The 13,136-nt window shown below is 54.1% G+C and overlaps 1 protein-coding gene across 5 annotated transcripts in view; it reads right to left on the bottom strand.

Annotated features, from left to right (window-relative positions):
- The window catches only part of LOC102459519 (guanine nucleotide exchange factor for Rab-3A), a 42,684-nt gene that overhangs the window by 14,865 nt on the left and 14,683 nt on the right, over nucleotides 1-13,136 (bottom strand). For 4 of the 5 annotated variants that reach the window (XM_075928378.2, XM_089778725.1, XM_006111740.5 and 1 more), the window contains exons 2-5: nucleotides 5,570-5,807; nucleotides 5,147-5,242; nucleotides 3,907-3,984; nucleotides 2,352-2,567 (exon numbers count right to left, since the gene is read on the bottom strand). In XM_075928378.2, coding sequence (XP_075784493.2) covers nucleotides 2,352-2,567; nucleotides 3,907-3,984; nucleotides 5,147-5,242; nucleotides 5,570-5,807 — 628 coding nt within the window. The remainder of the gene's footprint in view (nucleotides 1-2,351; nucleotides 2,568-3,906; nucleotides 3,985-5,146; nucleotides 5,243-5,569; nucleotides 5,808-13,136) is intronic. The other variant, XM_089778726.1, reaches the window with a different exon arrangement.

Here is a 13,136-nt window from a genome sequence, read left to right as displayed (position 1 = left end):
GCATAATCGCATCATGGCGCTCTTTTGAAAAAGAGGTTAACAGGATCTTTTGAAAAAGCCTGCCATTTATGAAAGAACCGCATCTAGACCATGGGTTTACTTTTCAAATGGCGTTTTTCTGAAAGAGCGCCATGATGCAATTATGCAAATGAAGCGCGGGATATTTAAATCCCCGCTCTATTTGCAATTACGAAGTGTCTAATTTACATCCCTCTGTCAAAAGAGGGATGTAGTCTAGACACAGCCATTGAGGCCAGGTCTACCCTAAAAGGGAAGGTTGACTCAAGATATGCAAGTCTAGCTATGTTAATTACGTAGCTGGAGTCGATATACCTTGCTCCAGTCGGCTTCCCTTATTCCTCACAGAAGCAAAAGTACCGCCGCTGGTGGAGGTGCCCTCTTAGTTTGATTTATCAAGTCATAACTAGACTAGCTAAATCAAACTCCGGGAGAACAATCAAGGCATCGATCTTCAGTTTAGTGAAGACATGGCCTGATTGAATTCACCCATCCACTGTTGCCATTCCTTGAAGTCAGACAATCGAGCCATCCTCTCTGGCCACCTCTCCCTGGTCTGATTAGCTGCCTCACTTCCTGGCTGCATTCTAGGTACAAGTCAAATGAGCCAAGAGCCTCCCTGTGCTTGAAATGCTTCCATGCTGCAGACACCCATGCTGCTGAGATCTGGTGGTGGAGACAAATCATGTTCCCCCTGCCCCACAGCCATGTTTGTTCTTCCTGTTCAAATGCCAAAAGTTGCTTCCTCATCCCTCCATCTCTCACACCCCCAAGGAGTTTTCCAGATGGCCATGCAAATGCTCGTTCAACGGTGCATTCACACAAATAGTCTTAACCCTGTTTGCAGAAAGAGAAGTTCTGGCAAACCCATGTTGTACTCACATCAGTGTTCAGGGACGGCAAGAGAAAGGGGGCACAAAACTCAGTGAAGGAAACCAACGATCTGAATTGAAAGAATATCCAAAAAACTGCTTGAATTTACTACCCTGACTCTATTTAGGAGGCAGGTAATAGCTGCTTTGGAGGAAGGGACACTGAGGCCCAGGGAGGAAAGGTGACTTGCCCAACATCACAGAGGGTATGTCTACACTACCCTCCTATTTCGAAATAGGAGGGTAATGTAGGCATACCGCAATTGCAAATGAAGCCCGGGATTTGAATTTCCCGGGCTTCATTTGCATAAGCCAGGCGCCGCCATTTTTAAATCCCGGCTGGTTCGAACCCCGTGCCGCGCGGCTACACGCGGCACGAACTAGGTAGTTCGAACTACCGTTACTCTTCATTCCAATTCAAATCCCGGGCTTCATTTGCAATTGCGGTATGCCTACATTACCCTGCTAGTTCGAACTAGCGGGGTAGTGTAGACATATCCAGAGTGAGGCCGTGGTAGAGTGAAGGAACAGAAACAAATTCTGACTCTCAGGCTATGTCTAGACTTCAGGCTTCTTTCAGAAGAAGCTTTTCTGGAAGAGATATTCCGAAAAAACTTCTTCTGAAAGAGAACATCTACACGGCAAAAGCACATCGAAAAAGCGATCTGCTTCTCCGAAAGATAGCATCCACACTGAATGGACGCTCTCTCGCATTTCAGCTGTGATTACTATGGGTGGAGTGGCCACCAGGGCACCTGTGTTTTTTCCTCTTCTTTTGAAAGAACTCCCTCTAGCCCGTCCACACACGCCTTTTTCCAAAAGAGCTCTTTCGCAAAAAGGCTTCTTCCTGGTAAAAAGAGGTTTACCGATGTTGGAAAAAACGCTCTGTTCTTTCGATTTTTTTTTGAAAGAATGGGATTGCAATGTGGACGTAAGTGAAGTTTTTCCTAAAAAACTCTGCAATGTAGACATACCCTCAGCACTGCAGTCTAACCCCCCAGGCCACACTTGACTGATGGGAAACCAAAGCAAACCCTGCATTAGCCAGAGCAGCCACTAGATTGCAGAGGCAGATCAGGAAAGCCACTTCCTAGTAGGCGCTTACTGCCTGATGCCAGTGCAGCTAAGTGCCTTATCCATACCGCAGAAGCCCTGCAAAGATACCTGGGTTGTTTCCAAGAGGGTCTCTCCTGAACCCAGACTGAAATGAGTCCTGTAAGGGAAAAATCCACCCTTGGGATTTTGCCGAGAAACCCCCAGCTCCCAGCACAGCAAGACTCAGAGGACTCCTAATCCACTAATGGCCTTACTATGAACATCGCAGGCAGTGTTCCAACACTGAAACCACGGAGCAGGGGAAAGGCTGGGGACTCTGCTGACCTCCAGGGAAGTCCCTAAGACGATCCCTCCAGCAGCTCCCTACCCAGTTGCTCCAGCCCACACAGACTGGATTTCACCCACCTCTTTGCACTCATGGCTGACGGACTCCAAGGGTAGGCTCTGGCTGGTGGCCGTGACTACGGCGCTGCTGGTGCTCTTGTTCCGCCCGTGCCCTTTCCTGAAGACGGTTTTGGAGGGGCTTTGGAGCTGGGGGTGCAGCTCCCGGTTGGGAGAGGAAGGGGTGGAAGTGATCACCAGAGTCTTCAAAGCAGTCACCTCTGCCTGCAGCATGTCAATCTGGGAGACAAAGGAGTGTCAACAACGCCGCCACCTCCACCCAGCGGAGCCCCCTGCACCATGCAGGGAGTGCATGCTCAGGATCCAGGGGCATCTGCACGACCCAGCCACACCCTCAGCCGAGGAGACATCTCCTGATCCACCCAGAGCACCCACCCACTTCTTCCACCCCCTGCCCCATCCTAGAATCCCACACTATGGAGCAGGGGCTATACAGATCAGAAACAGCATGCAGAGCCTTCCCTGCCCCTCCCAGTCCACACCCCCACCCTCCCTGGCTACGCAGGCAGGACCTATTTAAGCCTTACAGCCAGAGACCAGTAGCAAGTGCAGTCCCATGCCCCAGTGGTACATCCCGATCAGGGAAATCCCCTCCCTAATTCCTTCCTCCCCAGACCCCCTTATCCGCGGTGCCCGAGGCAGCAGCTTGTTTGCTAGGCCACAAACTGCAGCTCTGTGACGCTGCTGGCCAGCTCTGTGCTTGTATGGGCCCAGGTGAAATTCTGGGCCCTGTTTTTCACCAGAGAGTTGGATCCGCTGCTGGCTTCAGCAGCACGTTTCCCCACATTCAGTGGCCACTGCGAGGAAAGCTGACAGACTTGCTGAATGTCTAGAGGCCAGTAGTCTGGGGCCTAGAGCAACCACCTCCCGGAGCCCCACCTCCACTCTACCCTTACCCCAAGCCCTGCCCCACTCTGCCACCGGCTCCTGCTCCATCCCCTCCCACCTCATTGCCTGAAGTCCGCTCTCCCAAGCACTGTGAGCTGGAGAATACTGAGGGGCCTGGCATGGGGGGATAATAGGGGTCAGGCCCCCCCATACTCCCCACAGATATGGACACCAGAGCAACCCAGCAACCAGCTCCACTCCTCCCTGCTACCCATCTCCCAGCCTGCTGCTCTCCACTTCACCATGACGGCAGGGAGCAGAGAGACCCAGCCTTAGCCTGCTGCACTCCCCCGAGTGATGCAGAGCTCAGGGGGACAGAGGGGCGCGGGCTAGGTCTAAGGCCAGGGCTGGGGCACTCTGCTTCCCACCATGGTGAGTGGAGCAGGCTAATGGGTCACTCCAGCTCCCCCTGACACAGTCAGTGTGGGGTCCCGACGTCTACTGCCGCCCCATGCCAGGCCTCCCCGATGACCCCCCAAGCCATCCTGGGGCTCCGAAAGAGTGGGGCCTGGAGCAGACATCTGAAACCATCAGGACGGCTGAGTCTGGGAGGTGCCACGGGGAGACTGGATGGGATGTGCCCCTCAGCTATGCTGATGTCCCCGGGCCCCTGCCCACAGGCAGCCCCGTGTCTGTACAAAAGCCCAGGGTGGGCTTGGAGAGTCCTCACCTTTCCTCGTGCCTCCCTCAGCTGCTTCTCTGACGCTGCCTGCTTCGTGTTTGCATCTCGCACCATCTTGTGCGCTTCCTGCAGCAGACAGAGAGAGCATGACCTGCTGCCCGTCGCAGCCGGAGTCCCAGCCACACACAGCCCCTGCGGTGAGGAATCCCGCAACGCCAAGCGCCAAATCCACCCTGCCCCCTGGGGTTTTACGTGCAGCTCAGCAATTCTCTGGGGGGGAAGCAGGGTACTCAAAGGTGCCTGTAGCAAGAACAGTGTGGACCTCAGAGCACAACATCTCTCCCAGCTCCCCTGGGGCACGGCCCCGATACAAGCACATGTCCAACTGGTACAGTAGAGCCCCGACCTTCCCTTGTCCTGTGCCCTGGGCTGCTGGAAGACAGGATTTTACTGGCCTGGGAGCTCCCCAGGAGCCATGGCATAAGAATGGAGAAGGGGCCAGGGCCAGCCCACAACATTTTGGCACCTGAGGTGGGGAGCTCAAATGATGCCCCCATACCCCCTCGCCTGGGCCAAAACTTTGAAAGGTCTCAATTCTGCCTTCTTCCTGTTCTACGCCTCTCATGGCACTCCCCCTTCTCTGTGCATCTAGAGCAGAGAGAATACATCTGCACCAGCAGCAGACACAATTTTCTACATGCTGGGTCCTAGTGGCGCCCCCCCCCCCCACACACACACAGTCTGGCACCTGAGGCAGCCGCCTCAGTTCGCCTCATGGTAAGGCCAGCCCTGGAAGGGGCCACATGAGAACAGCTGCAGCAAGCAGGAGGCAGGGCTAAGGCACCCGCGAAAGGACTGTCTCGCTTCAGCAGCAGCAATCGAATAAACCATGATGTGGCCCAGCCGTTGGATGAGGGGCAGAGGGCACAGACACCCAGCCTCTCCTAGCACAGCCCACGTCAGCCTCGGCTGGCTGCAAATCCAAGTGCCGTGAAGACACGGGCTGCTCCGGTTCATGCTTCCTGCCAGAGCGGCTGGGGTGACTGGCGCAGAGCGGTGGAAGGGAGAACGTCTGTGCCCCATACTAGTGCCCTCCATGCTACCCCTCTGACCCATTAACAGCGCCACCAACCTGCACCTCTCCCTGCCATGCACAACTGGCCAGCTCTGCTGGTCAGCCTGGGAAGGCTGCAGAAAACCCCATGGCTGGGCTAAGTGAGGGGAGAGCCTGGCCCCAGGGAGACAGCGAGTGAGCTCAGATAGCGAGGAAGGGGGAGGGGAGCGATACCTCAAACAGACTGGCAGTCAGCTCCTCCAGCTCCTGCTCCAGCTGCTCTCTGACCTTCGACAGCCTCTCACACTCCTCGTCCTTCAGCTTCAGCTCCTGCAGCGGGGGACGCCGGGGACTCGGGCAGACGCACCCGCCAGGCCCCCGGGTGCTCTGGAGACAGCAGCCGCCCTCTCCCACATGCCTCATTCTCTCCCGTGGCCCCCTTCCGCCCCCTCCTGGTCTCCACACACTGACACTGCCGGGCCGTCCTCTGTGCGGATTCCAGCCCCCCCTTCTCCCTCCTGCCCCCAATCACTCCAGATGCTTAGGGCACCCACCCACCTTCCAGCCCAGGTAAACTCCAGCCCTTCTACCCATGCCGCTTCCGGTTCCTGGCCTGTGCTTGCCCTCCGCCACCCACCTCCGTGCCCAGGGCTTCACCTTCTGTGCTCGGTGCAGCTCCTCCTTGAGGAACTCCGATCCCTTCTCGCGGATCTCCACCGAGGAGCTGCGCAGGCGGGAGACATTGAGCTGCGCGGTGGACTGGTCGTCATCCTCCCGGCAGCGAGGTTCCACCGGCGCCAGCTCCTTCCCGCCCCCAGACGACGCCAGCGGCTCCCATTGCCCCACCACCGGCTGCTTCTGGAGCTGCTGGCTGCCTTCCTTGAATGGGGCCTGGCTGGGGGGCACAAGCACATGGAACATGAGCCAAGGGAGAGGGATCCAGGCTGTGGAAAGCACCAGGATCCAAGCAGCTTCTGTGGCTCCACCTAGATCTCCTGATTTAAGGGGTTCTCGGTAGAAAGCCCCCCGCCCACACACACACACACACCCAGCGGAAATGAGCCTCCTGCTAACAGCCAGCACAGAGCGGGACGGCGCTCCTCAGGGAGATGCCAGTGCTGCAGGAAGTGCACACAGCTCTAAGGAGTGTGGGAGGCCAGGGGGGACCATGGGGCTCAGCCACAGCTTGGGTTGTAATGGCACATCTGCAGGCCAGATGGATCCTGCTATGCTGGCGTCTCGCCCCCACAGCGCGCGCACACCCTCCCCCCCCCCCCGCACGGCTCGTCCCCCGGCGTGTGATACACGCAGGAGTCCCACTGCCAGGGACACAGGACAGCCAAGCAAGATGTGAGCTGCAGACAGGCCAAATGCCGGAGAGGGCATGAAGGGCCCTCCAGCCCCACTGAAGCCCAGGAGAGCCAAGGGACTGCTGGGGGCTTCATGCAGAAGAGGCCTGGACGCTCAGGGACTCATCCCTCACACTAGACACCGAATCCACCCTGTCTCCTCAGGGGCAAAACCAGGCAAGGGAGGCAGCTCCCAGCCTTCATCCCTCACCATCCCAATCCCAGGTGCCGAAAGCAGGGTGATTCTGCTGAGCCAGGGGGATGTGGGGGGTGTCTTTCTCCTCCCCAGCAGGGGCCTCCTCAGCGAGGTGGGCAGGGGGGGGAGGGTGTTTTGTTTTTGTGGGTTGTTGGTTTTTTGGTTTGTTTGGGGTTATTGGTTTTTTTTTTTTTTTTTTTCGCTCCTCACTTGTGTGCAGACCCCAGCGCTTTCTTCTGTGAGTCACCAGCCCCCGACCCAAAAAAGGTTCCCCACACCTGCTCTAAAGGCAAGGGGGTGAGGCAAGAGGCATCAGACAGGCTTAGCTCAGAGGAGCGGTCTCTGCCTCCTGGGTGGCAGACCTGGGTTCCCACTGTCTTGGTGGAGGGCCTTCTAGGAAGGGAAAACCCTAAACAAGCCACTTCCTCCCATTCAGCTCTTCAAACAAGGGCCAGGACAGAATGGCCAGGACACAGGCTGGGCCCAGGAGCCCTTACAAGGACCAGGTTACTGCCACAGAGAGATAAGGGTTAACGCCAGGGAGGGGGCTGCAGGGAGGCCACCCCACCCCCTGTATCTGTGCTGTCACGCTGCTGCCTGTGCGCCTCCCTCCCCCTCCTCACCCCTGCCAGGGAGAACAGGGAGAGATCACAGCTCCCTGGGAGGAACAACAGCAGGGGAACCACTGAAAGGGGATACAGAGAGCCTCCCCTCCCCGCCCCGAGTTTCATACAGGAGGTGTGCCCCAGGCAAGCACAGCCTGAGTGTGGTATGCTGTGCCTTCTGCAAGGGAGTCCGGCTGCTCCTAGTCTGTGGCCCTGGGGCAGGGAGTCAGCATTGTGTTTATTGACAGAAGTAGGGCGATTAAGATAAGAAAAGTCTGGTAATTAAATTAAGGACCTGGAAGTCATTAGAAGAGCTTGTAAAGCAGGATCTCTGCAGGGGGTGGAGTATTTTTCAGGGGATGCAGAAGAAATACAGCCAAGCCCTCTGTACCACTCCTAATCCTTCCTTGGTTTTGTGCCCTTCTTTTCGCCTAGCAGGGATGGGGAAATGAAGGCCCAGGGCAAGCCCTCTGAGCAAAGGTTACATTCAGAAAAGATGGGAGATCTGAGGGGCTAGGAATAGGGGGGGATCCTTCTGGGTTGGGGGCTGCTGACCCACAGAAAAATCAGTTAGGGGGAGTGGGCACGCGAACAAAAAAACACCTCTTACTGATATGGCCCCGACTGAGAAAGACACTCCTCACATTCCCCTCCCACACTAGTGTCTGGGGAGGGAGGTGGCCAGACTAGCAGATTTTGTGTGCTCCTGCCCCACTGAGGGCCAGCGGGCGGGGTCCAGAGTGCCAGTGCAGGCTCCCCAATGCTGGGGGCGGAGGGGCCAGAGCCTCAGGGCCCAGATCCAGGCAAGCCCAGGACCACATCTGGCCCCTGGGCCTTCATTTCCCCACCCCTGCTAGGCGAAAAGAAGGGCACAAAACCAAGGAAGGATTAGCAGCGGTACAGAGAAGTGTCTGAGTGCCTCACCCATCTCTCCTCACAGCCCCTCGGGGAGGTAGAGCAGCGCTGTTATCTCCATAGAAGGCTGGGTGCTTTGTAAACCCCACTAGGTGCCTTGTTGCCTAAAAAGCTTTGTAACTGTCCCTAAGGCTGAGGGTGTTCAGAAACAGGATAGCCAAGTAGAACCCAGGTCTCACTCCCTATCCAACTCCCTATCCTCTCTGCTGTATGCTGCAAAAGAACAGGACTCGAATGGGAGGAAAACCAAGAAGGCCACTTCTCGCCAAATCCAGCACACTGTCTCAGCAGTGGTTGGGGAGGACATCATGGTTGAAAAGCCCCACACCGCAAGGGGCACTGTGAAGCTAAGATGCTCAGGGTTCTGCTTCAGCACCAGGTTGTGGGCTCAGAGCTCCAGGTATCAGCCTTGTCAGTGGGCCTTCAGCTTTCTGTCCTGGGGCCCAGCCAGTTCAAAACCAGTCCCTGCTCAGTGGCCCCCCTGAAACCTGCTCACAACCCCCAGACCCCAAGGTCCCACACCCTGGTTGAGAACCACTACCTTTAAGGATCTAACAGAAGATGTCAGGACAGGTTAGCATGAGAGCAGAGTGGGCCTAATATTTACTGAATTGTCTTTCTTTATACAGGAACTAGCACTTTTGCCTGGCATTGTTCAGGTCCTTAAGAAGGGGCTCAGGGCAGGGGGTTGGGGGGGGCAGGAGTCAGGATCGGGAGGGTAAGGACAAGCTATAGGCAGAGGACTTTGTGTTTGTATGTGGGGGGGGGGGAGAACCCCCCAGAGTTATGACAGGGCTGCTTGCTCTTCCCCTTCCAGTCCCTGTCAGAAATCGAAAGCAAAGTCCCTGCACTCCCCAGCCAGAGTGAGGAATGTAGCAAACTGTGCACTTTCCCTCACTCACTGATGAAGGGGAACAGCCAGAAATGTCCCCATATGTATGTGGTGCCTTCCCCAAAGGGCGCCTGAGGGGTGGGAGGCTTGGGGTTGAGGCAGCCCTGGATGGGGGAACATACCTCCAGGCAGCCCGTTTCGCTTCTCACTTGTGTGCAGACCCTGTATCTTGTGTGATGATTCTGTATCTTTTCTGTATAGTTTTTTGAGGAACTATCCCATTCCAGGCATATCCCATTTTCCTGGCACAACCAAACTCTCACATTGCTTAGTTTTAAGTTATGACAATAGGAAGGTGCATACCAAATGTGGTGGACCTAGCTCTTATTGTTTAGGAGTTCTTGGACGGACAGACAGACAGAGAAACTCTCTCAAATATAGTAGATTAGATACAGTGTTCCTGTCAGCTAATTTTTAAGTTATTACCTGTTGTTCTGCAAGTTTTGAAGGTGGCTAAATAGTCCCTGTAATCACACTAAAAGTTGCTCCCCAACTAAAATCTGAAATGGTCCCTTGAATAAAAGCCTTCATTATTCACGGCACGGGAATTTTCCAAACCCAGACTCAGCCTAGCTGAGCCCTTGGGGGGAATGGAGACTGGAAGAAGAGGCTGCACGTATTAGCAGCACGACATCCACCCTACAGGGCCCAAGAGTGAGACACGCTGAGGCAAAGTCTAAGATCTCAACTGAGATACAATACAGGTTGCTTTAAAATGACCTGAGGGGAGGACGGTCCTGTGATAGGAATACTGGCTGGGCTGGGAATCCTAGGATCTAATCATGTCACCCCTTCATGCCTCTGTTTCCCCACCTTTAAAAGGCAGGTAATGCATGCCTCCAGCTGACAGGGCTACTGCAAGGATAAGTAACTCATTCACATCTGTATAGCACACCGAAAACACTGAATGCAAGGTGCTACATATGCACAAAGTTACAGTCCTTGATACATTTGTATATGAAATAAGACTCCACAAGGGAGAGTTTTGGCCTTGATTTTTAAGGTCTCTCCTGCAAGACTCATGAGTGGCATGAACCCCACAGCGTTCCCATTACGTCACTTGGAGGGACAAAGGATGAAGCTGACCAGAGCAGGAAATAAAACATGCAGGCTCCAGGAAGTCCCAGAGTTTGTGAATTGGTCTCTAACATGCCCCCAAACTCAGCATCCTCATCCAATGTTTCTCATGAACGTCACTTATAATTTAAAAAAAAAAGGAAGATACCAGCCCATCTGTGTGGGATACAGGTAAACATAGAGGCTATGTCTAGACTGGCATGATATTCCGCAAATGCTTTTAACTGAAAAGTTTTCCGTTAAAAGCATTTGCGGAAAAGAGCGTCTAGATTGGCACGGACGCTTTTCCGCAAAAGCATTTTTGGCGGAAAAGCGTCTGTGGCCAATCTAGACGCACTTTTGCGCAAAAAAGCCCCGATCGCCATTTTTGCGATTGGGGCTTTTTTGCAGAAAACAAATCTGAGCTGTCTACACTGGCCCTTTTGCGCAAAAGCTTTGCGCAAAAGGACTTTTGCCCAAATGGGAGCAGCATAGTATTTCCACAAGAAGCACTGATTTCTTACATGAGATCGTCAGTGTTCTTGCGGAAATTCAAGCGACCAGTGTGTAGACAGTCTAGACACAGCCACAATGGGCCTAAAGTGAAGGGCATTGGCTCCCACGTGATCAAAATTTCAGTGTGGCAAGTGAACCCCTGCCCTTTTTTACCACAAACCTGCATTCCACACACACACCGAGCAACTTGTGACTGCAGAGGCAGGCTCTGCTTTTAACCACACATTTACTGCCTGGTCATAGTTCAGTGCATTGCCATTAATTGGATTGGTTTCAGAGACTGGCACGTATATATCCAGGGCAGAAAGAGAGGCCCAGATGCCAAGCTGAGCTCTCCCTGAAGAGACGCCTCCAGGAGACATGATAGAGCTGGCAGGGGAAGAGGGAATCTGGCAGGGCAGAGTTGGGGATTCACAAGGGACTTGGATGTGGGTGACAGTGTTGCCAAGGGAAGGTGAGGGAAATGCTCCAGGGGGATCAGTTCCCAGCTGTCAAGTGAAGTCAATGAGTGGCAAAGGACCTCGGCGAGCTGGGGAATGTGCACAGCTCTAAGGGGAACCTCCAGCAGGAAAGCAGCAACTCACTCCCCTTCTCAGACACAATGCGCCTGACGCAGCCAACCCCGGTGTCAATCAACAATTACTGTCAATAGCCCCTTGCGGGGGCTTTGTCCCCCAGAGCTGGATGGGGCTGGGAACATCAGCCTCACATTTGGTCTGTGCTGAGCTATGCCTCTCCATGGGCTGTGCCTCATGGAAAGGGACAACAGACGTGAGGGTGATGGGGAGGTGGAGTAGCATGGGGCAGGATCCAAAAGGAAAGCAAAGCAACAAAGCAAAATCAAGAGAGGGACTAAACCAGGGATGGGCAAAAGGGCCTACCTGGGCCGGATCCGGCCCGCCAAGCAAGTAGATCCAGTCGGCGGAGGCCCTGCCACTCCCCCGCCCCTAGGCCAATTAAGGTCTGGGGGCAGAGGAGCGTGCGAAGCTTCCTCTAGCCCTGTGAGAAGCACGCAGCGCTTTGAAGCACGGCACGTGCTCGCAGGGCAGGAAGAGATGTCACGCGCTCCCCCACCCAGAAGCCCTGATTGGCCCGGGGGTGAGGGAGCTGCGCAACGTTTCCTCCACCCTGCGAGGAGCGCACAGCACTTCAAAATGCCCTATGCTCATGCAGGACGGGAGCAGGATGAGGGAAGCTTCGCACAGCCCCCCCCCTCCCGCCAATCAGGACTTGGGGGTGGGGGAGCGCGTGACGTCTCCTCCCGCCCTGCGAGCAGTGCATGGCACTTTGAAGTGCCACGTGCTCCTCGCAGGGTGGGGATAGGGCAGGAGGAAGCTTCATGCGCTCCCCCCACCCCCAGGCCAATCAGGGTCTGGGGGTGGGAGAGTGTGTGAAGTCTCTTCCCACCCTGTCCCGGTCCTGCAAGGAGTGCAAGGCACTTCAAAGTGCCACACACTCCTCACAGGGTGGAAGGAGGCTTCACGTGCCTCCCCCGCCTCCAGGCTAATCAAGGCCGGGGGCGGGGGAGTGTGTGAAGCCTCTTCCCGCCCTGCCACGGGCATGAATGCCTAGTGGGAAGAGGGGGCAATTATGGTCTGGGGGTGTTGCATATTTTAAAAGAAGAATGCGGAAGTGCCTATCAACTAGTCGAGTAGTCGATGGAAATTCCAACTACTCAATTAACTGCTAGATAACATCCTTAGTCTGACCTAGTTTCCACTTTTTATACAACTCCTTTTTTATTTTTAGATCATGTTATATCTCCTGGTTAAGCCAAAGTGGTTTCTTGACATATTTTCTATCAATCCTACGCAGTAGGATAGTTTGGTTTTGGGCCCTTAATAATGTCCCTTTGAAAAACAGCCAACTCTCCAGTATTTTTCCTCTCAGTCTTGCTTACCATGGGACCTTACCTACCAGCTCTCTGAGGCTACATCTACACTGCGGCACTATTTCAGGCTACTGGAAGTATCCTAAAATAGCATTTCACATCTTTTAAGTGCACCTGTTATTTCTATATAGATGTTGCTATTCTGGCATCCCTGTAACCCTCCTTCAAATTTTGAAAACGCTGTTTTTAAAATAAGCTATTTTGAGGTAAGAGTGCAGTTTAGACACACCGTGGCTGTGTCTAGACTGGCAAGTTTTTCCGCAAAAGCTCCTGCTTTTGCGGAAAAACTTACCAGCTGTCTACACTGGCCGCTTGAATTCTGCAAGAACACTGACTTCCTACTGTAAGAAATCAGTGCTTCTTGCAGAAATACTATGCTGCTCCCGTTTGGGCAAAAGTCCCTTTTGCGCAAAAGGGCCAGTGTAGACAGCTCAGATTTGTTTTGCGCAAAAAAGCCCCGATCGCAAAAATAGTGATCAGGGCTTTTTTGCGCAAAAGCGTGTCTAGATTGGCACAGACGCTTTTCCGCAAAAAGTGCTTTTGCAGAAAAGCGTCCGTGCCAATCTAGACACTCTTTTCTGCAAATGATTTTAACGGAAAACTTTTCCATTAAAAGCATTTGCGGAAAATCATGCCAGTCTATACGTAGCCTAGCAGTAATAAATAATGCACACCATAGAAATACCACTAAATTCTGTATGACGTGAACACATTTTAGTTGATTGGATTACTCATTCAAATTGGGGGTATTAATGGTACAGTGAGAACATTCACTTTGGACTTGCCTGACCCTTTGCATTTATG

This window comes from Pelodiscus sinensis, chromosome 5, assembly GCF_052426305.1.
Source record: "Pelodiscus sinensis isolate ZL-2025 chromosome 5, ASM5242630v1, whole genome shotgun sequence".
NCBI classification, from domain to species: domain Eukaryota; kingdom Metazoa; phylum Chordata; order Testudines; family Trionychidae; genus Pelodiscus; species Pelodiscus sinensis.
Note: the sequence above shows the minus strand (reverse complement) of the source record. Positions and strands in the feature narration are given on the sequence as shown.